This window comes from Mus caroli, chromosome 4, assembly GCF_900094665.2.
Source record: "Mus caroli chromosome 4, CAROLI_EIJ_v1.1, whole genome shotgun sequence".
Classification (NCBI taxonomy): domain Eukaryota; kingdom Metazoa; phylum Chordata; class Mammalia; order Rodentia; family Muridae; genus Mus; species Mus caroli.
The window spans coordinates 93,662,549-93,685,242 of record NC_034573.1 but is presented as its reverse complement, the minus strand read 5'-3'; the positions used below and the strand labels follow the sequence as shown (position 1 = coordinate 93,685,242).

Below are 22,694 nucleotides of genomic sequence, written 5' to 3'. Positions count from 1 at the left end.
CTGGGTCTCACAGGTATGTGCCTCCATGCATGGCTTCTCAGACCTCCTTTTCATTGTGACCATAATCTGAGCAGTGTCCTAGCCAGCACATGCCTGCAGTTCCTAACTACATTAATTGCTTTTTGTAAATACTATTTAGCTCACAGCTTCAGAGGGTCGGTCCTTGGTGGCTTGGCTCTGAGTTTCTGGTCCTGCTGGTGGCAGGAGAGCTACAGAAGCTGTTCATGCCGTGGTGGACAGAAGCAGAGAGAAGGGGCCTGGGATAGAACACTGCAAGGATCTATGCCTAGAGACCTTTATCCTTCAGGCTGATTCTACCTCCCAAAGCTCCCCCCAGCCTCCCAGAACAACACAAGCTGGGAACAAACTGTTCACCATACGAGTCTATGGTAAGCACTTCATATTCAAACACCACTGCAATTACAGGGCTATTTTGTATTTTAACTTGTTTGGGAAATTTTTAGAGAACCACTTATTGGGATGATGGGTTTGTAGATATGACAGGCATAACTGGAAAAAAAGCAAGTGAAAAACAAGTCAATTTCTAAAAATGTACATTTTAATATCCACATGAATTCTGGACATTTCTAAACATCAGACTATGCTAGGATACGCTGCATTAGTGACCACCAGGGGGCGCTCTTCATAGAGCCTCTGGAAAGTACTGTGTAAATAAATAAATGTGGAAGGGCCTCCAGGACACCTTCTTTGAGAACCATTTGTCTATAAACATTTAAGCTACTTTGCTGAGGTAAGAGACAAGAGAAAACATCAAGCTAAGTCCTCCCACCCAATCTTAAATTTGGAGCTGCAACACATGCTTGCTTCCCCAAACCCGCTGCACACCGGTTACCTATAGAGACAGGCTCCAGAGCCACAGGATTCCCTGGAGTTGTTAAGGGGCGGGGAAGGGAAAATGAGTAACTGCTAAAGCATAGGCGACTTCACGTGGGATGGTGACCACATCTGGATATTAGAGGTGGTGGCCGCACAGCTATTTGAATATACCAAAACCAATGGACTGCATAATTGTAGAGGGCAAGTTTTGAAAAATGGCAAAAAGAAAGAAGTTTTCAAACATTCCAAGTGTCTTGGCCCAAGAAACTGGAGGCTTAAGGAGAAATTTGACCTTTAATGTTAAGAACTTGACCTTTAATGTCAAGTCGAGACTCAAGTGAACAGGACACACTGCCAGCTATATTCTGGGGGTGAGAGGAGTCTGTCCTAGAGGTAGAAATGTGAGCCATCTGCCTATAAAAGGTAAAGGCAAGGGTGGTGGTTTGAATGCAAACACCCCTCACAGGCTCAAATGTATGAACACTTGATCCCCAGTTGAGAATCCTGTTCAGGGAAGGGAGCAAGCTTTGAAGTTTCAAAGCCATGGGCCATTTCCAGTTCACTGTTTCATGCTTGGAGTGCAAGATATGAGTCCTCGATAGCTCTCAGCGTCCAGTTCCAGCCACCATGAGGGGGTCTAACCCTGTAGAACTATGACCTCAAATAAGATCTTCAGTAAGTGGATAGTGACATGGCGTTTTGTCACAGCAGCAGAGAAGTAACTAATACCATGAGCCAGCAAGAAATCACTAAGTCAGAGAGCAGAGAGTAGGAAAGGTTCCGCTGAAGTTTATTCCTCATGGAGTACACAGGTCCGGTCAGACAAGGAAACTGTCTCCTGATGTCTTAGTAAGGGTTTCACTGCTATGAGGACAACGACAGGACCAAGGCAACTCTTATGAAGGACAACATTTACTTGGGGCTGGCTTACAGTTTCAGAGGTTCATTCCATTATTTATCATCACTGCAGGCAGACATGGTGCTAGAGGAGTCTGACATCCTGATCCGAAGGCAGCCAAGAGGAGACTGTCCCTTCCGCACTTGGTGGAGCTTGAGCATGAGACCCCAAAGCCTGCCTTGACAGTGACGCACTTCCTCCCACGAGGACACGCCTATTTCAATAAGGACACACCTCCTAATAGTGTCACTCCCTGTGAGCTAAGCATTTTAAACACAGGAGTTTATAGAGGTCAAACTATTCAAACCACTGCACCTGAAATAAACCTCACGCAGTAGCTTTGTCAGACTTCCTTGAAGAGAGACTGGAACAGAGACATGACATCTTGACCAGACTGCTTAATTATGCATAGATCTCGATATTTAACCCTAAGCTTCATGTTAGGACTCAAAAGATGGACTTAAATAACTAGATCTCTTTCCCTCTTTCCAATGTAGCCCTACTGAGTAACTCTCAATCCCTCCCTCCATCTCTCTCTCTGCCTCTCTCTCTCTCTCTCTCTCTCTCTCTCTCTCTCTCTCTCACGCACACATTTTATTTTAGTTTTTATCATTTCACTATTTATTTGGCTTTTTTAGCAGGCTTATTAAAGGTGGCTAACCAGGCTGGATGTGGTGGTGTACACCTTTAACCCCAGCACACAGGAGGCAGAGACAGGAGGATCTCAGTGAATTTGAACCCACCCTAGTCTACATAGTGAATCCCAGGACAGCCAGAGCTCCATACTGAGGTCCTGGATCAAAACATTCCAAGAAAGGGGGCTGTTGGGGTGGAGTGGGTGCTGAAGCCTGGCTTGCTGGAGTGCAGGCTGTTCTGTCATGGATGTGCTAGAGAACTGTGGCGGTGTCAGGGGGACAAGCAGAGTTTCAGGAGAGCTCTAAGAACTGGTATGTTGGGTAGAATATGGTGATAGAGGGAATGAAGTCTTGAGACAGAAGCCTGGTACATTCATGCTTATAAAGTGAATGGCCATCAGAGATAAATAGATGATAGCCAAAGCACAAGTAGTTAATAATTGCATGACAACTATTAGCACTGCTAAATTTTAGGTTTTTTTGGAGAGAGGAAAATGAATGCATGCATTTATTATTCACTAATTTAGAAGTGTGAGAAGGGTCGTAGCCTCCATTTTGGATAGTCAACATTGAAGAAACTCACTGCAATCTCCAAAGTGTGCTGTGCTCCACTGAACAGTCTCAAGTCTCCTACCTGACCTATATTCCCAGTGCTAAGGACAGAGAGTCCTTTCAAGACTGTTACCTATTAGTTTTTAGGGAACTGTTCTTTTTGGGGACCTTTATACTTGCACCCGCATTGCCAAGTTTCTGTTCCTAGTAACTGAACTGTGCAGCTGGTGAGGTAACACAAACAACTAACTTGTGACCTAGTTGCCCAAACCCACCTGTGAACATCAGATCCGACCTTCCCTAACATATAGAACATGAGGCCCAAGAGTTCCTTCTGTGTCCCTTCACATTTGGGTACACCTTTTCTGTGGTTAGATTTGTCTCCGTTTTCCAATACAGCACACTTTCTTCCATGTGTATGTGAATGCGTGCATAAATGTACATAGACCCAGATATGTGGGATACTTGTGGAGGCCAAAGTTAAGGTCAGTCATTTTCCTCTCCTGCTCTGCACTCTCCAACTGGGCTAGTCTGGCTAGCCCACTTCTTAAGTGTCCCGAGTGCTGGAATACTGGTGGGCCACTAGGCCGACTCAGCTTGTTATACAGTTGCCGAGAATCTGACCTCTGGTCTCACTTTGGTAGCAAGCTCTTTATCCACGGATGCATCTCTCCACCCCTTCGATAGAGTAGAGTCTGCATTAACCTGGTCTCTCTGTCTGCACCCACGTCTGCCTCCTCGCAAGGGAGACTGTTCTCAGGGCGACTGTCCCCAGTACAGTGGTAATGGATTCCTTCCAGGCAGACACGGCTTCCAGCACTGAGACCGTTCCTCTTCAACTAGTGTAAGAGCAGATCACAGCCAGTCAAGTTTATACCAAGATCATCTAGACAAAAGCACTGGAAAAGAAATCCTCTGGTTCTCCTACCAAATAGCATAATAGAATCTTAATTTAATGATGTGCATAAAAGCCTTCGCTGAAGTGTTAAGTGACAAGTGTTCACTTCATCCCACACCCTGCACCTGAGAGCAGACTCATGACCTTTGGTATCACGGTTGGGCTGCACACACCACCACTCTACCCTTGCAGCCTGGCTGTCTGGAAGCAAATCATAGGACTGTTGTAAACAAAGGGAATTCTCTAGGAAAAATGGAGAGACTAGAAACACACGGGTTACATTCATCTACACAATAAGGTGCCCAGACTGTAATTAAATACAATGTGTGGAAAATGCTAGCATCATTATAGACATTTTTGGTTCTATTAGGATACAAAATCTGATTTAGTCAGTTATGAGAAAGCACACTTTGTGATGTCGTCTGAGCACTCCTTTCAGAGTGTCAGAGGTGTCATGAACATAATGACATTTCAGCTTCTGGAAAATCCTCAGTGAGGAGATAAACTAAGAGGTAGATTTCTGGAGGTCTGTAAGAAACGCACCTGAGTTCCTCTGGGGGGAATCAAATAAACATCTAAGAACATGAAAGCAACTGAGAACCCGGGCCCAAGGAGAGGATGGGCTGTCCCATCCCAAACACTACCATGTACTCTACATGTTTGGGATGCTTGCTCTTTTGTTCTGTGACTGAGCACCAGGATGGAGGCACACTCACAAACACATGGCTGTGGCACGTGGGGTACCTGCTGGTGTGGACACCAGTTTCAGAAGGGGAAGGAAGAGAAGGTATCTATTCCTTCTGTGGAGAAACTGAATCAGATGACTTTCGACAGCACATGGTTTGTCAGCTGTGCCTGGAAAGCTGATTAATGGGGAGAAAGCGGGAGCGGGGGGTGGATAAAGTTTAAGTAGGAAGAGAGATGGGAGGAAGGACAGGGTAGGAAGAGGAAGTCATGAAACTCACAGGAAGGTGCCCAGACAGCAAGGGCCCCAGGAAGCAGAGTGAAAAGCAAGGAAGAAAGGCCTTGTTCTGAAAAAGAAGTGGAAACTCCCACTGTCTTCCTCCAAAACTTCTTCACACCTTTGGAACAGAATTCCTGTTCCACACTTGGGTAGAGACCTTCAGCCTCACAGGGCAGGGTCAACACAGCTTACCTGCTCCTGCCCACTCATAATAACTTGCCTGTGAAGGGTATTTTCCATTCTCCTATCAGCTAGTTGCTAGAATATGTCAGTCTTTGTCATGAGAATTCTTACTTGTGGGTAAATCTTGAAAGTGTATTCCCAATTTTACAAATGTAATCAATATGCTCAGAATTTATAAATATATTCTACAATATATGAATGGCTGCTGCTTGGAAGGGAAGAAAGACGCCCACCATTCTGATCAGGAAAAACTATAAATATTCCTATATGGCTAGCACTGCTTATAACACTTGGCACTGTGGAATAAACGCTTCTTTTAGACCCACAGCAAATCTAATAATAATCTGTCACTTCAAATACTTTCATTTTATGTGTGTATGGTGCATGTGTATGCATGTGCGTGCCGTGTGCATGCATGCATGAGTGTGTAGGTATCCACAGAGCCATAAGGCATTGGATACCTTGGAATTACTATTGAGTCAACTTATGTGGGTGCTGGGAACTGAACCCAGGTCCTCTGCAAGAACACCCAGTGCTCTTAACCACTGAGCCAGCTCTCCAGCCTCTCACGTACTCTTTATGTAGGTACCTTTCATCCTTCCAGAAATCAAATCAAGAGATAACTCTTAAGCCAGATATGGTCTATGTGCTTGAGGGTGAAAGAGAAGTATCTAGTGAGCTTAAAGGTAGCCTGGGCTACTGAGTAAGACCCTATCTTTAAAAGAGAAAAGGAAGAGGGGGAAAAAGCAATACTTTAAGCTCCTACATGAAAGCCATCTTGGTTCTTTGAGGTAATTAAACAACCAAGACACTTCCAAAAATAGTCAGATAAATTCATGGGGAAAGAAAAGTTATTACAGCCAACTGGACAGTCAAAATGGTATCACAGAGGTCCATTCTAAGACAGGATCACTACTCAGAACTGTCCGTTCCAAAGTGTTAAGAGATTGTCACTCATCTTTTACACAAGGTAAATGGAGATTAAAGATTTATGAAATGCAACTCTCCTTCAGTGTTAAAAGTCAAATTTATTACAATAGCAAGTGTCATGATTAAAAATGCCAGTTAAATGATCAAGTATCTAAATAATTTTTCTAATGTAAATACTAGAAATGACAACGCTAACAATTCTATTTGTACACAAAATATTCAAAACATAATGTCATGCACAAGGCCAAAATATAACATTGCACACTGTCCTCTGTCCGTTCACCTGCTGGTCCCAGCGTCACACCAGCCCTGGCCCGGATGCTGATTCCTTGGACCACAAGCCTCAAGGGAGAGTGCTCTGAACACTCATTAGTGAGCAGCATCAACGCTTAAACACCACTGATGGCATCCTGATTAGGTGTTTGTAGTTCTCACTTCCTTCTCCCAGTAGGCTCCAGATAAAAAAGATGAGCTAGAAAAACTGTTTATAAGAACCAAAATGATGTGGATCCCTGTGTTTCCTGGGGAGGTGGCATCAAGTTCAATATCAAGGATGAAAAGTGCACCAGCGTGTAACTTCAGTGACTCCCTCCCCTCTGCTCACTCTTGCCTCATACCCTTCAGGAGACCCACCACCAAGAGCAAACCAAATGCTGCATGGGGGATGGGAGGCACCATAGCAGGACAGGGAAGCACAGGCTCTTGAAGGGACATTTCCAAGAACTGTCTAACCTGCCCTCCACTTAAAGCAGGGACCATTCCAGCCAAGTTTCCCTCCTTGCACCCCAGAGGGGTTTTTTGGTTATTCTGTATCTTATTCTGAGCCATCAGTCACTGCCTTTTGGATGACGTTAGGACTTATCTGTTCCTGCCTAAGAACAGGTCCCCCAAATTTGAGGAACAACACAAGTATTATAGACTCGAACATGTTAGAAACACCTAAAGTCTCAACTCATTCACAGCACGGGGCAGGTGATTTTTTTTTTTTTTTTCTCTGCAAATGAGCATGCAACACCCTGAGAGGGCAGGGGAGCTATGATGCTTATTCCTCTACAACAAACCTTCTCACCCGTCAATATGCATGTGCCAAGTGTGCAATCTCATCAAAGGTACCCAGTCTGATGAGAGCTTCTGATCCCGCATCCCCAGTAGGCTCCTAGCAGATGCTGATGCTCTGTGTGGATGAGACTTCCTCTGAGATGAGTCTAAGTGTACAGGGAGAGCACCACCTATGTTTGGGCTGTAGGAGATCTGCCCCAGTGTCTCCTAAGCATATCCCAAGGCAAAAGGTTTAGACCCCCTGGATAAGTGAGCAGCTGTCTACAAGGCCATAGTAACAGGCTTTCTGGAAGCTAGAAGATAAAAATAATTCACTTTGAGTCAATGGAGTGACCTGTGTGCCAGGAGTGAAATTCATCTTTTGTTTACAACATCTTCCCTAAGATGATCATGATATAAAGGTATAAAAAAACTCAGCATATTCAAATCTGAAACACATGTGCACACATATACGTACAATACAAATTCTAAGACTCAATGCTTTCCATGGGGAGGAGGGGCTACCACTGTTCCCAACTGAAATCATCTCCTCTTCCAAAGACGAGGAAGAAGCCTTGAATTGTGAGGAAAATGACAGCGTTGCCGGCCAACACAAGACCACAGGCTCCCCACTTGATCTGAAACACAAGAGAAGGGTTAAGTCCTTTTCAGGTTGTATTCTTCTACATCAGACACCGCCACTGAAGCATGACACAAGGCTGCTAAGGGGCTAGGAATGTCATGGGTGGAGGACAGAGAACTTCCCTGTCATGTTTAATTGATTCCACAACGCTTGTTAATTAAGTCTAGTAGCATCCTTAACATTGTCCTGAGGAGACTCATCGTTGTTTTCAGTTTACAGTAACTGCCTCAAGAAAAACACACGGAGCAAGATTATCAGTGATCCAACATGTGGTGCAAATAGTTACACAGGCATCAACCTCTTTCACAAAGAACAGAAGTTGGAAAGTTACGAATCTGTTTGCTTCTTTTCTAGGCAAGATACACTTTAAACAATAATCCACAGCTGGGCAGATGGTTCTATGGGGGCATAGCTGGGGATGAGAGTGCCCTCTAGTGGGCATTTTTTCTTTTTTGCTTCAAGTTAACCAACAGAAACATCTATGAAAGCTTCTTCTCCAAACCCCACCACGAGGCTGAAGATAGGAAGACTCACCACGAACTTGAGGCTGGCGAGTGAGGCCAGAGCCACCTGTGTTCGGAGCATCAGCGTTCCTCAGTGCTTAAGTGAAGCTCAAGCTGAGGCAGCATTAGGGGCTCTGGCTGAGCAGCCTTCAGGGACCTTTCTGGCCTTGCTCTTATCTTCCCTTCTGCTTTAGCACATGACACTGTTCTTTATGCCACGCACTGCATTTTCACACTCGCGTGCTACTCCAACCACCTTCCCTACTTTAATCAGAATCCTACTTGGCCTTAGAGGCCCTTATCGAGCAGCAGCTGGCCTTTCTCTCTTGGTCCTCCTATGGAACTCTTATCAGCTTCCCTCCCCACATGTGGTATTCTTTAGCATGCATCCTCATCGGGCCACCATCATGTTCTCTGAGTGCTGACAGTGTAGAGTTTTTATTATTGGCATTTCATAAATAGCAGATGTCCATGAGATAGTTTCATATTAAATGAATAAACAAAATTGTACATTTCTGATGGCCAATGTGGTTGACAGGATAAAAACAAAAAGCAGGCAAATCAAAGAATCTGAATAAATTATAGCACAATCTTTGTTTGCCAGTCAAAAAACAAAAACCAAAACAAAAGCCCGCACTGGGTTACTCACTAGCTATCCCTCAGTACATCCCAGAGTTCCTGAGAAGTCAGTCCCTGGCTCCACTTTGATATGCCCTTCCTTCACTTTGTGATTGGGAAAGCCTTTGTACTGACTGACTCTATGGATCTGCCCCATGGTTTAAGAGGCAGGAATATAAGAATGACTATAGAGAATAACTTAATATGGAAAAAGCAAGACATCATATACTTTGACTAAAAGTTGTAAGAGAAACCAGGAAAGTATTCTGAAGCTATGATGGAAACTCTGACCAATAGGAGAGAGAAACGAAAGCTACAAACGGCTCCAAGGAGAGCCAAAGCAACGGAAATAAACTTGAGGCCTCAGACACAGGCCCTTGAAACAAACCCTGACCAGAGTAAAACAACAGAAAACAGAACTCACCACATTCACACGAGCAAGAATAACAGGAAGTCCAAAGGCAGAAACAACAATCCCAGTGGTGAAGAAATACGCCAGTTCCCGACAGGCACTGCTGGTCGCATCGGAGTCATATGTGACCCTTTTGGCAATGAAGTAGGGGATGGGAGAGATGACGTAGAAAATCAAGACGAACAGGGGCCAGTAAACGCTGTTGTCAGGGAACCCGGATGAAAGCCAAAAAGAAAGTTACATCTTAACTCAGAAGCATACTGTTGTTTCAACATCGCTATTTCAAATGTCTAAGTAAAAACATTAATCAATTATGAATATTAAAACATGCTACTTCTATCAAGCACAGATAAATATTCTTTACTTACTAATACATATGCACACTATATTAAGAAACAACTATTCAGTGTATGAGAAACAACTGTTTTATATGTTAGAGATCTGCAGGTTTTTGTCGTCAGGGGGAATGAACCAAGGACTTTGTACATACGAGGCAAGCACTCTACTGTTGAGCTGCATCCTGCATCACTGGCCCTGATGAGCAACTCTAAGGACAGAATCGTAAAAAGGCGCCTCTGCTTTCCCTACAGAACACAGTACAGTGGCTTACATGAGCTAGCTTCATGAAGATCTTTGAGTGCATGTATGCATGAAAGCTTCTAATGACTTAAAAGAGCCACAAATGAGGCTTCTTATCTGCTACCTTATGTCTGTTTCCTCCTCTATCCACTCTGGACCACCTCACCCTCATTCTCTGAACCTACAGCCAGCGAAATCTTCTCTCTACACACTCTGGTCTCAAGCCTGCCTTGGGCTCTTCTCACCGCTGTGTTCTTCCTGAAGGTGACCCCAGCTGATCCTTGCCTACAGCATTTCTCTACCTTTCTGCACAGCATCATTTGTGATCATTACAGCAGAGATATGATTTGTCTTAGTCAATCTCCATTTATCCCAGAGCCTAGAATGGGACATTCCATTTGCACTTGATGAAAAGGTAGGGAAAAAAGAGATTTAGTGTGGAAGGAATGAAAATGTACATTTGCTCGCTAGATGCACCCAACCCCACCTGTATTACAGTAGATTGCAAATATAATCTAACACAAAGCAAAACAACCTGCAGTTGCTAAGAATTCTCACTCCAACTGGGTGTTCCCTATAAATACTTTCAAAATAATGTTTCATTCTTGTTGTCTTCAGTGAGACACCCATTAAAGAAAATAACCCACCAGCCAGTCACTATCATAAACTCACAGAACAACAACAGACACACCATCAGCAGACGGTAATCATGCAGAGCCACCCACACAGCAAGCAGCACTGAGCCGGCTGGGGTGATGCCACAGATGTAGGAACTCAGTCAGGACGATAACCAGGAAGCAGAAGGGAGGGTCCCTCAGGCAAACTGACTCTGGATACAAACAAGGAATGTGGGCTCTTCATTTGAAACTCATTTGAAAGTGAAGAGATTCCAGAAATATATTCCAGAAATCAGCAGGAAGTACTGTTGCAAGAGCTATTAGGTGATGTCAGGACAAAGCCAGTGAGGAAGCAAGCTACAGAGAAGGGACATAACTGTCACCTGATGTCTCTCAGCAAAGAGCCCTGCACTCTTCCTAGAATACTGTGTCAGTTTCTGAGGCCCCCATGTAGATTAAGCCTTGAAGTAGTCTTTTCATATACAAATTTTAAACATAATATTATTTACAAAATGGGAAGGCCAAAGACTGGCAAACTCTTATCTGTCAGAGACCAAGCTAAGCGACCACAGGCCTTTTCAGCTCCACACTCTGCCTCTGAGATGCACAAGTAGAGCCTTAAACCCCTGGCCAGGCTGCCAACTGCTGATGCAGATGAAAATCCCAAGTTACTGTCACAAAGGCATAAAATGAGTTTCCTCGTGGTGGCAGTGATGTGTGCTGTTCTCATCTTACGGAGACATAGCACATTACAGGGAATTCAAACACCTGGATTCTATTAGTGCCATGGAACAACAGGGCAAGAGTCAGAGCAGAGAGCCACAGCCACGTCTGCCAGTTTCTGCTGTACAATCAGCAAGGTACTCTGGGCTTTGATACTCTGGGCTTTGGTTTTCAGTCAGGAAGGGGAATAAAATATCCCTAAACGATAATACAATAATAGCTGTGAAAACTCTGAACAAATGCTTTTGCTTACATCATGTTTAAACAATTTTCAAGATCACTTCTAACTCCACAGTAGATTTGAACTCAGCAACGTTTTTCTGGTTAGTTTCTTGCTAACTTGACACAAGCTAGAGTCATCTGAGAAGAGGGATTCTGACTTGAGAAAATACTTCCGTAAGTTTGGCCTATAGCAGCAGTCCTCAACCTATGTATAGGTCATGACCACTTTGCAGGATCGAATATCAGAGGACCTGTATATTATACAGCTTTATTACTATTCGTTGACAGTAGCAAAATTACAGTTATGAAGTGGCAACACAGTAATTTTATGGTGAGGGTTTGCTATAACATGAGGAACTAAAGGGCTGCAGCATTATGAAGGTTGAGAACCACCGGCCTCCAGGCCAGCCTCTAGGGCATTTTCTTGATTTATGATTGTTGTGGAAGGTCCAATCCACTCTGTGTGGTGCCATCCCAGCAAGTGGTCCCAGGGTGAGGAACAAGCCAGTGACTAGAATTCCTCCATGGCCTCTTTCAGTTCCTGCCTCCTCCAGTCCCTGACTTGACTTCCTGCCCTGACTTCCCTTTAAAATGAACTACAACTAAAAACTGAAATAAACTCTTTTTCACTAAGTTGCCTTTGGTCATGGTGTTTTATCCCAGCAACAGAAAACCTAGGACAGAGGTCACAATAACTGGCTCCAGCTGGTCTTAGTCACACATTTTAGGTCAAGGTGTTCAAGCCACTCACCTGCACAGCTGGTGGGAACTGGTTTGAGTCCTGATATCATTTTATAGAACCTACTGCCACCAATTTTGCTTCATCTATTACAGCGATCCCTTAGGGTTCCCTGACTCCAATCTCCTACCTAGCCTCACATTTGGGCTAATTCCTGTTGTCTGGGACAAATGATGTAACCTCCTCTACAATGCATATGATGCCCCAAAGAGGCATCTACCTGCTTGATTAATCCTCCTCAAGTGGGGTGTAGGAAGAAGGCTGCCAATTGTTCCCTATGCCTGGGATTCAGAGAAACTCGTTTACCCACTAAGTCTTTGCTTGTGAGAAATGCACATGTCCACTCTCTATGTTCCTCCTGACTACAACTTCAAGCTCCTGGGAGCAGGACTCATTCTCACACATGCAGCTGCTCCAGATTCAGAATGTAACAACTATTTATTAAATGAATATATCTTTTTTCTTTTTCTTGGAAAAGAGCTTTTCTCTACACAAATACACTGGTGTCTGAAGGGGTTGAATTCCTAACCTGGACTTCACCAACTCATACACTGCTGCATGGGCTGCACTGATCAGGCTTTGACAGGAACAGGAACAGAGACCCAGAAAGCAGCTCCCCTGAGAGCTGGGGAAATGGTTCAGTAGTAAGTGCTGACTGTGCAAACACAAAGACCTGAGTTCAAGCCCTAGTGCCCATGTAAAAAGTCTGATGCAGCGGTGCACACCTGAAGCCCCAGCACTGGGGAGGAAGAGGCGGGAGGACCCCCATAGCTCACTACCCTGTCTGGCCAAATGAGCAAGCTCCAAGTTCACTTAGACCCTCAGTCTCAAAACAGTAAGGTGGGAAACATAAGGGTAGAAGAAGAGACAGAGAAAGACACATCACCTCCACACACAACTGCACACAGACACGGACACACATACATTATGATTTCTTTTTCAAGACAACTTACCCATAGTCCTCCAAGGCACATCCCAGCATAAGAAAAGTCAGCCCAATTGCCCCACTGAAGGAGAGCGCCACGAGAGCTGTAGAAAACACAACCACAGGTTCAAGGTTCTAGTCGGTAGTCAGTTAGGGGAGACAGGTCCAGAAAGCACTGATGGGCCCAGAGTTTTGTTTAGGGGATGACAAATGTCATGGGGCTAGAGGGCAGCAATGGCAGCATGACCTTGAAAAGATGATAAAGCATTTTACATTCTAAAAGGCTGAGTTTATGGCATATGAATATATTTCAACACATTTTCACTTAAAGAGGTGCAAGGGGCTGGCAGATGGCTCAGCAGATAAAGGCACCTGCTGCCAAGCCTTGGGACCTGAGTTCAGTCTCCAGGACTCACATGGTAGAAGAAGAAACCATCTCCGGCAGGTAGGCTGTCTTCTAACCTCCACAGGTGTGCATACCCCCCACCCCACCCCCCGCACATAAAGTTTGAATATAAAATATACGAAAGCAAATGGAACAATTGACTTATTTCATTAACTGATTTACATCTGACTATCAAATGAATACAACCTATATAACTGAATGTCTATGTACCTTTTAAATCTTCCAACTTGAGATTCTCGTGCCTCCATAGCTCAATGGCCAGGATAATGGGCAGGCACAACCATATTAAGAGGTCCTTAGATTTAGCTGAGGACATGGTGGTAGAGTTCTTTTGACAGAATCAATGTCCTAACATGAGAGAAACAAACTACAGCTCTCTTTTTCTGCTCTGTCTCTTCCTAGCCTTCAGAACTCAGGATTAATTCATTTAGCCTAACAGTTTCTGGTTCATTTGGTATAGTAGCCCAAAGTGATTAAGATTCCTGCCTCTGTCTACCACTTTACCACCAAAGGTGGAAAGATCTCTTGTCACCCCAGCAGCTTGCCACTACTACATGGGTTCTCTCTATATTTGCCAGACGAGGACAGTCAGTCAGCCAAGCTTGTCAACAGCGGTGAAGGGAACTCACAACTGTAGGCAGTTATGCTGACACCTTCTGAACGCTGACTGCTCTCTTTCCCTGATTAGATCCCAAATGGTCTCCACGTGCTCAAACCACAATTACTTCAAGTATTGGAAGAGTGCCTCCATGCTTTCATAGGAAACAATTCCCAACGAGCATCTACTGTATCTATTCCCTACCCACACTGAACTCACATCTGAACATATGAATTTGCCCTTTCCACTTTGCTATGTGAAGCCCATCAGGTGGACTCTCAGTCACCAAATGGTTTCAGATAGTCATTCTGCAACCAGTTGGTTGTATGACTTCAGGCAGCTGGATCTCTCTGAGCCTAGTTTCTTACTTGCAAAATGACAAAGATGGTCCCATTTCACTGGGTTTATGGAAATTAGGTTAGGTAATCTATACACAGTGCTTGGCAAAAGAGGCTCAACCAATGCTGGCTATGGGAGGTCTCCACTCACCTAGCTATAGTATTTGATAAAATGATATCTCAAAGCACAAGACATTGGATCATTTCAATTTTCTTCTGAAAATCCCTAATATAATTAGTCACTGACTAATTAAGATTTTTTGTTGTTGTTGCTGCTTTCTCTTAAGATATTTAGGGAAGCTGTTTAATAGAAAGATACTAATATCCCTTCCAAGAAACCTGGTGAATACAGATGTCAGGAGATGACGAAGGAATTTCTATATTAATTTGTATCTTTTCCTCTTAATATGGTATTCTTTAATGGACAAATACTTACAGTTCCGAAGTTGCCTGGCCTTTCCCTTGTAGCCCTGACCCTTCTCTGTATCAGACCTACCTACAACATTCGCTCTTTCAGCTGTGAACCTACAGCATGCGAACCACAGACCTACTTCTTCTTTCTGTTCCCAAACCATCTCTCAAATTTCACAACTTTATTTCTGCTGGTTGCCTTCAAGCCATGTGTGTGTGTGTGTTTAGAAATTGTATTCCTGACTACCCCCTCTCTTCTCAAACTGAGTATATGATCAATGGGGGTGTATATTGCTACATCACATGTAAACAGGACAATCTTATGAAATCAGTATTCTCCTTCCACCTTCCCATAGGCTCCCGGGGTTGAATTGAGATCACTGGGCTTGTTTGCAAGCCTTTACCTGCTAAGCCATCTTGCCAGCACATTGCCATTTCTTAATTACAGTAGGAGTTAACCAACAATTCAAGCCCATCTCTTTTCGCTTCACACATGACTGCTGAAAAGTTGAGTTCAACCCAAAGTTCCCAGAACAAGGGCCAAGCCATATGCAAGGCTCCAGCCCACAAGATATCCTAAGAACTCCACTTCTAATCTGGACTAGGGTGCCACAGAGCCAAAGCCAAGAAGGACCTCAAACCCAACATGTAAAGTAACCTCCTTCTCCTACTCCACCCCCACCCTCCCAAACACATGCTTCCCTTGAAGACCAATCTTAGAGGGCTGAAACCATAGCTATGCTCTATAGCAAATCAAAATAACTCATTTTACCAAGACTTCATTCAAAACTACTGTCTCCTCTTGAACTCTGTGCAGGGTAGCCAGTATGTATGCTCGCTGTCTGCTACCAAACTGAGCCTCTTCCAGTCCTTCCTCCACATACATCATTAGGTACTTGTGTGTGTTACCCATTGCAAATTTGTTCACAGCCTGCATGTTGTCACTAGAGGCTCACTACCATCTGACCCCTACCTTCTCCAGCTTCAATCCTCCCTACTCTGCCTCCAAGAGCCTGTGAAAATGAGAAGAATAAGATGTGTTCTGTCATGGCCTCTGCCCCAGTCATGAATATATCCTGATCTTAACCCAAGCCTTACAGAGTCCTGTAAATTCAGTGTAACTATTGCCTCTTTTATTTCCCCCATAGAGTGGTCATTCATATTAGCTTCACATCGAACTACTACAATCTGGGTGACTCTGAACAAAGGGAATGAATTCTCTCGGTTCTGAAGGCCAGGCTTCTGAAATTAAGGCGTCTCTGAAGAGAACAAGCTTCCTTGCCCACAGTGCTGCTAGGTCTATACTACTGCTTGGCTTGCAGCTACGGCACTCCAGTTTCTCTTACTTTTTAAAAAATTACTTATTTAGGCTTATCTATCTACTTGTAGCCATGCACCATGAGTTGGTTCTCTCCTTCACCCAGGTAAATCCTAGGGATCAAACGCAGGTCTTAAGGCTCGACAGCAAGTGCCTTTCCTACCAAGCCATCTTGGGGCCCTCTGCTTCAGTCCTTACTTTGTGCTTTCCCCCCTTATCTGAAGGACAAAACACAAGGCAACCTTAGATTGATAACATCTGCTATTTGCAAATAAGGCCACACCCTCATTTGGCAGCAGGGAGTTACAACTTAAAACATATCTTTTGGAGCAACATGATTCACTCCACTATATTATCTCTATGTTCTCAACTGTCTCAGAGCACACATCATTTTCTTACACAGCAATATAATTATTTGCGGCAATCAACTCAGTCCAAACTTCTCACTTATCTTTTATCCCAAGTCTCCAGCATAGTTTCTCAATAACAGCTGAATTATGGGCAAAGTTTTACTTCCTTGTGCTCTTGTCTACTTCATAGCCTTTGTTCCTTTTCACTACATAGGCACATAAATTACTGTTGCTACTTTGTACTTTCTGTCTAGGACTGAACACCCTGTAGTAGTGAGACACAATTTTACATGCTTTCTACACTGTCTTCAAATGGATACATCATACAGTGGACATTGCCCAAGTAAACCATTTTACTTTGATTTGAAATACAAAAGTCCCCCCAAAATGGTTAGCTATGTGTTACTAGTTGTTCACAGATAAATGTACAGTGCATCCACATGAGTATACACTGTATCCATCTTACAGTGGTGAGTGGGAAGGTCTTTGTGGATAGTTTTCAAAGAAAGGAAGTCCAACACTGAGATAAATTAAGTCTTTTCTGTGCGGATGACCAGAAATCCAAATACCAGGAAGCCTTCCAGTAACTTCGTCCCCACCCAACGCCCAATGCTCTGCATTCACACAGATCAGGGTGATAATCTTTCGGTACCCTCCTTTCATCACCATTCAAGAACACAAATAGCACATACTGCTCTGTTCACAGACCAGTAAACACTCAAGAAAAGTCTTGTTAAAATCCCATCTAATTGCAGCCCCAAGGTTGCGTCGAATAGGGTATTTCTGGTTACTTTCCAAAGTGCCACACGCCCGAAATTACTCTGCCCAGCGAGAAAAACCGTAAGGGAACAACAGGACCAAGTTTCCAACACACATCCTGGACACAAAGGCTCCTCTGTAAGCCACAGGAAACAGCGGCGGGGCAGGAAGGTGAGGATGTGGGACCCTGATGTGACCTACGGAGAACTGAAAAGCCCAGGGGACCACTGTGGAACGTACAGCCCACGGGAGAAGCCCCCGCCTGGGAACTGACGGGCGTGGGCGTGGGCGCGAGCGTTTATAGGCTCCGCGAAACACCTCTGCCGCGCATCCGGGAGGCCGCGGTCTGCAGGAGCTCGCACTCCCGCACACTGGCTGCTCGCCATGCAGCCTGGAGCCAGGAGCGACCCCACCCACTAGCCGCGGGCGAGGGTCGCAGTGTACCTTTAACGCCCGCCATGTCTCTGGAGCTGGGGCTGTCGCTGCTTCCGGCTTTCTCCAAAAGCCGCCCACACCCAGACTAGCCAGGGCCGGCGCGCGAATCCAAAGCCTGGCCCGCCCCCTGACGGTATTGACTCCCTACCCAACCAACGGAGCCCCGCCCCTTCGTTAGGCCCCGCCCCTGATTTTAGACTCCGCCCCCATCCCGTGGTTTCCCGCCCCCAGAAGCCTAATCCCACCATCCAAGCAGAACCTGATTCCTACTGGTTTAGAATTCTGCCAATCACAACCTCACACCCAATTATGCCAGATTCTGCCCTACAGTCACTCAGTATTTCCTATACTGGTTCTGATCCCTGCCACTCTGAGCTCCTCCTCTGTCGGGCATGGCTCCGCTCCGCCCACAGTTCGGCCACTCTGGCACATAATCCTGCCTCCAGCTCATGGAGACCCTCCCCCAACGCCCTCCTCCACTTCGTGGACTCCGCCCCCAGTTGGCAGAGCTCAGTCCCTGCCAGCACGAACTCCTCCGCCATGCAGAACTCCGCCCCATTGGACTGATCCCACCTCCACCACTCATAGCTCGGACTCTACTGGTCCTACTTCCTGCCACTCAGAACTTCATTCCAGTAGTCTCCCAGTTTGCTCAGCACCGCCCCGCTGGCCCGGAACTCCGCTCCTAGTCTCAACCCCCTCCCACTTTGATTACCTCAGAATAACTCCTTTATTTTAACTCTTCGGGGGATCCTGGATTCTGAGACATCTCAACCCTGTTTCTCAATCTGGGGTCCAGCCCTTCCTCACTGTCGTGACTTGGGGCCCAGGCTCTGCCTCAGGAGATTCTAGATGCTCACCATCACCCTGGCTGGCTGCTAGGAAACTTGCCTGAAAGGACTGGTGGAAAAAGTGGGGCACGGGATAAGAATGGGGGGAAGATACCTTCCAGGAAGACTCTTCCCATGTGACTGTGTGGTTTGTTTTGAGAGTGTGTGGCTGGTATAGTAGAGATCGGGGGTGAGTGACAGCACCAGAAATCAGGATTAGAGACATCCCTATGTAAGATCTTTGACGTTTGTATAGATTTGCTTGCTTTGTAGCTAGCTACATTAACATTTTGTGTAAACTACCGCGACCATCTATCCCCTTCATTCATTACAAACTCTGTGGGTCCGAATTTCTCTAGGTCCTTAAATAAACGCGGGCCTGCAAATAACTAAGGCCAATTTTCACTCCTCCAGAGCCATCTTATTCTTACCTTCTTCAGTGGAATCGTCATCTTAGAAACCATCCAGTAGTCCAAGTCCTCTACAGAAAGCAGTTCGGAAAGAATAGGAACTGAACCAAACAGCTCTTTAGACAAGGTTAGAAAGTCAAAACCCACGAAGTTCTACACTTAAAAGAAAAAGAAAATATGTATATACATATATATGTATATACACACACATATATATATATGCTTAATCTGCTAAGAACCTAGTATACAATCAGTGATTCTGAGAGGCACATTTGCATAACTTACCACAATAGAGCAATTGTTCTCCTCTAGACTGTTAATACTATTGTAACCATTACAACAAGTTAAGCCATTGTACCATTGTGAGTGTGTACAGGATGAACCTTGTACACAGGGTCTGCAGTGTCAGGCATGTGCCAGCATCATGGACAACGTACATGGTGAAAATGGGGAATTATGGTACCTATAAAATCACTCAGAAAATTGCTCTGCCAAACCTGTGTTTTTAACTTCTCCTTTATAAGCACTGAGATCTGTTAGTGAGGAGGTAGGTTTTTCCCACCTTAAATGAAGAGATTATATGATGTAAACCATCCCACTCTCCTTCCATCCTCAACCACACTATTTGTTTCTCTCTGACTGCTTTCTGCCAACAACAACTGTCCTTTCAGTTCACTGAGTACTTTACCTGAGAAAGTGGACTTTTCCTGTGCCAGATGTTGCACCAAAAACCATCCTACTCACCAATTCCACATTTCCACAAGAAGAAAAGCCACTGGAACCTGCATCTCCCTCCAACCAGATCCCTCCTATGTTACTCAACTGTTTAAGACCTGGGCCACTGTCTGACTGCCTATGACTAGAGTAGAGTCCTTAAGATGAATCTGAGGGTTTCCTCCTTGAGTTCAAGTATCAAAGGCTATGAACTAGATTTTATTATCACCACTTTACAGTTGGTGTAAGGTTTGTATATGCTTGGCCCAGGGAGTGACCCTATTACGAGGTGTGGCCTTGTTGGAGTAGTTGACTTGCCTTGGTCACGGTGACTGTTCACAGCAGTAAAACCCTAACTAAGACAGTTGGTAAAACTCAAGCTCAAATAGTGACACAGAACAGGAAAGCTGAGACCAAGTCTTGAAAGACTAATGCAATTAATCAGTTGCTTTCTTCTCATAGTAGATCTTATGCCCAGAGGAGGCAGGGGTTGACAGTGAGGAGAAACAACAGTAAAACCTTATCTTAAGAGAGTTCAAAGCAATTCATTGATTTCATATTAATATACATCTTTACTAGTGTCTCACCTATAGTATATACCAAGGGTTGATTATATTAACTCTGGGAACAAAAAAGGGGCCATTCCTTTACCATTCATAAAGTTTCATGGCCAATACAACTATAGCAAAAGGCAGGTTACAACATAAAAATCATAGCAAATTTATTTGATCATAGTTTAAAATGACACAGGAGCCTGCAGGCTGAAGAAGACTCAAGAAGTCTATGTGTACTGTGCATTCTTAAGTTTAGGTTTGATGAAGCATTGACAGCCACACAGAAATATTATGGGCCAGAAAGAGTCTGGCCTAACAGTAATGGAGTAAGAGGGGAATCCAAAGGGTCTGTCTATTCATTCTTCTTGGTTGCTCTGTGCAGTGCTCCTTCCAGATATGGCACAAGACCCTTCCGGGAAAAGAGACCTTGTGATCTACAGAGAATGAGAGAGGTCTTCAGGTGACCAACTCTTATGGCAAAAGGGAGAAGACTGGGAGTGAGTTTCGTTTTTACATCTGGCTTTGGGGAAAAGGTGTGGTTTCGATGACCTGCCTTGACAAAGATGAATTCTAGTCTCTATGATCTGCCTAGAAAAGAATGAGAGATACAAGAAAGGAAGAAGGGAGGTAGGAGAAATTTTGGTTCTGGAATCTGTAGTTTGTAGTCATTTTCTGAGCCCTGACATAGCAAATATTAGTAAGTTTACAATAAATAAATAGTATCACCTCTCCCTAGTCCACAGAAAATACCCTTCTCAAACTCCAGATCTTACAGGGCCATACATGTAAGGTCACAACAAGGGAGCACATCTGCCCCAGAGGAGGCTCTAAGGGCACAGTGCATCCTAAACAGAATTGTGCTATGACACTAACAGAAACCAGCATCTGCCATTTTCTACACCCAGATCTCACCCCACCCCAAGGAGACTGGTAGAAGTGTCAAGGGGTGAGGTGTTCCCAGCAGACTTTCCTATTCCTGGAGCCGTTTCTGAACCTGAGGGCTCCATGTATTTCCAGCTCCAAAACCATCAGTGTGGCACCTAGTCTTATTTATCATTAGCAGTAGTGATAGTTACTGGCTAGTATCTGAGGTAATACTGTACACACATGGTGCCTAGTAAGACCTGTAAGGAATCTATTTTACAAATGATAAAATCACGACTCAGAGTTTAAAGTATTTGTCAATATAACAGATATTAAGTAGGAAAAAAAATCAGTATTCATAGATACACTTTTAGTTTCAAACCAACATATATCACCATTCCACAAACTTTATGGCTTATTTTTAGGATAGTTTTAAAAAAAACTCTTGATTTGACCTGCATTTTCTAAGCTGGTGTTTCCATCATGGAAAATGTCTTGAACTAGGATAACATCCTCTGGAATTCAACTTTTGTGCTGACTTCTTACCCAGTGTGGTCTCACCAGTAGCACTAGTACTGACCTGAGCCACCAGAGCAGTGGTTCTCAGCCTGTGGGTTGTGGCTCCCACAGATATTTCATATCAGATATTTATATCACAGCTCATAAAAGTAGCAAAATTACAGCTACACAGTAGCAAGGAAATAATTTCATGGTTGGAGGAATCAATACAACACGAGGAAATGCATTAAAGGGTCACAGAGTTAGGAAGCTTGAAAACCACTGGTCTGGACACATAAGCAAAGCTGTGCCTCAAATGCTCTGGAATGGTGTGTCTACAAATGTGCATATGTTCTCTCTGTCCTCAGGCATAAAAATATCCAACATTTCTGCTCCACGGTAAATCAGCCTCTCGGACTCAGCACACAAACATGTGGCTGGAAACATTCATATCCTAGTAAGAACAGGATTCCTATGCCGAGTCCTTTTGCAACACAGTTTTCATCAGACATGGCCAGTGGGGTCTGTCTGTCTGTCTGTCTGTCTGTCTGCCTCAAGGCATGAGTGATACTGGGAGATGAAAGTATAAACATAGAATCTTGTCAGGTTACCTTTTGGTGCGAATGTATTCCGCACTTTTCATATTCTTTCCCCTTACCAGTCTTTAAAAGCAAATCGGGCTAGAGGGTGTCTGTCAAGTTTGCCATTGTACTCCATTTCTCATTTGTTTGGTTTGGGATGCTTCTTTGCTTGTTTAAGATCTATTTTATTTTAATCATGTGTATAGAGGAGGGGTGTGTGCACGTCAATGCAAGTGCCTGTGGAAACCAAAAGAGGGCATCAGAGCCCTCTGCAGCTGAAGACACAGGCAGTGTGGGTACTGAGGTCCTCTGCAAGAGTAGTGTGCACTTCTAACCACTGCGTCATCTCTCTGGCCCCTTGTACTCCCGCAGGTACAAAAATAAGGTATATTTCTAAAAGTATTTTGTATCCTTTTTAATATACATTACAAATATTTTAGAACAATGACATTTTGTTTTGTTTCATGTATTTACAAAACAAAAATATATTACAATAAATATGAATGAGATGGTGGATCTGGCCAACAACAAACTGTCACAACCTGGTATTTAAAAGGAACACAGAACCTAGTGGTCTGCATGTGTTAAGAGTTTTGAGCCGGGTGTGGTGGCGCACGGCCGGGTGTGGTGGCGCACGCCTTTAATCCCAGCACTCGGGAGGCAGAGGCAGGCGGATTTCTGAGTTCGAGGCCAGCCTGGTCTACAAAGTGAG

At 44.4% G+C, this 22,694-nt stretch overlaps 1 protein-coding gene across 1 annotated transcript; it reads right to left on the bottom strand.

The window, feature by feature from the left end:
* Positions 1-5,975: 5,975 nt before the first annotated feature.
* On the bottom strand, positions 5,976-17,641 carry Leprot. Its single transcript, XM_021160434.1, has 4 exons — positions 17,541-17,641; positions 12,945-13,020; positions 9,124-9,310; positions 5,976-7,573 (listed from the first exon to the last, which is right to left on the bottom strand). Exons 1-4 carry the CDS (start codon positions 17,554-17,556, stop codon positions 7,457-7,459), a joined length of 396 nt encoding a protein of 131 aa, XP_021016093.1. The 5' UTR covers positions 17,557-17,641; the 3' UTR covers positions 5,976-7,456.
* Between the last annotated feature and the right edge of the window lie 5,053 nt (positions 17,642-22,694).

What these genes read in the sequence shown, in the direction of transcription:
- Leprot (XM_021160434.1), bottom strand. An exon ending in TGTGCCTTGGAGGACTATGG is followed by an intron (nt 9,311 to 12,944) that starts GTAAGTTGTCTT and finishes CCCTGACAACAG; the next exon opens with CGTTTACTGGCCCCTGTTCG. An exon ending in TTCTTGCTCGTGTGAATGTG is followed by an intron (nt 7,574 to 9,123) that starts GTGAGTTCTGTT and finishes CTTGTGTTTCAG; the next exon opens with ATCAAGTGGGGAGCCTGTGG.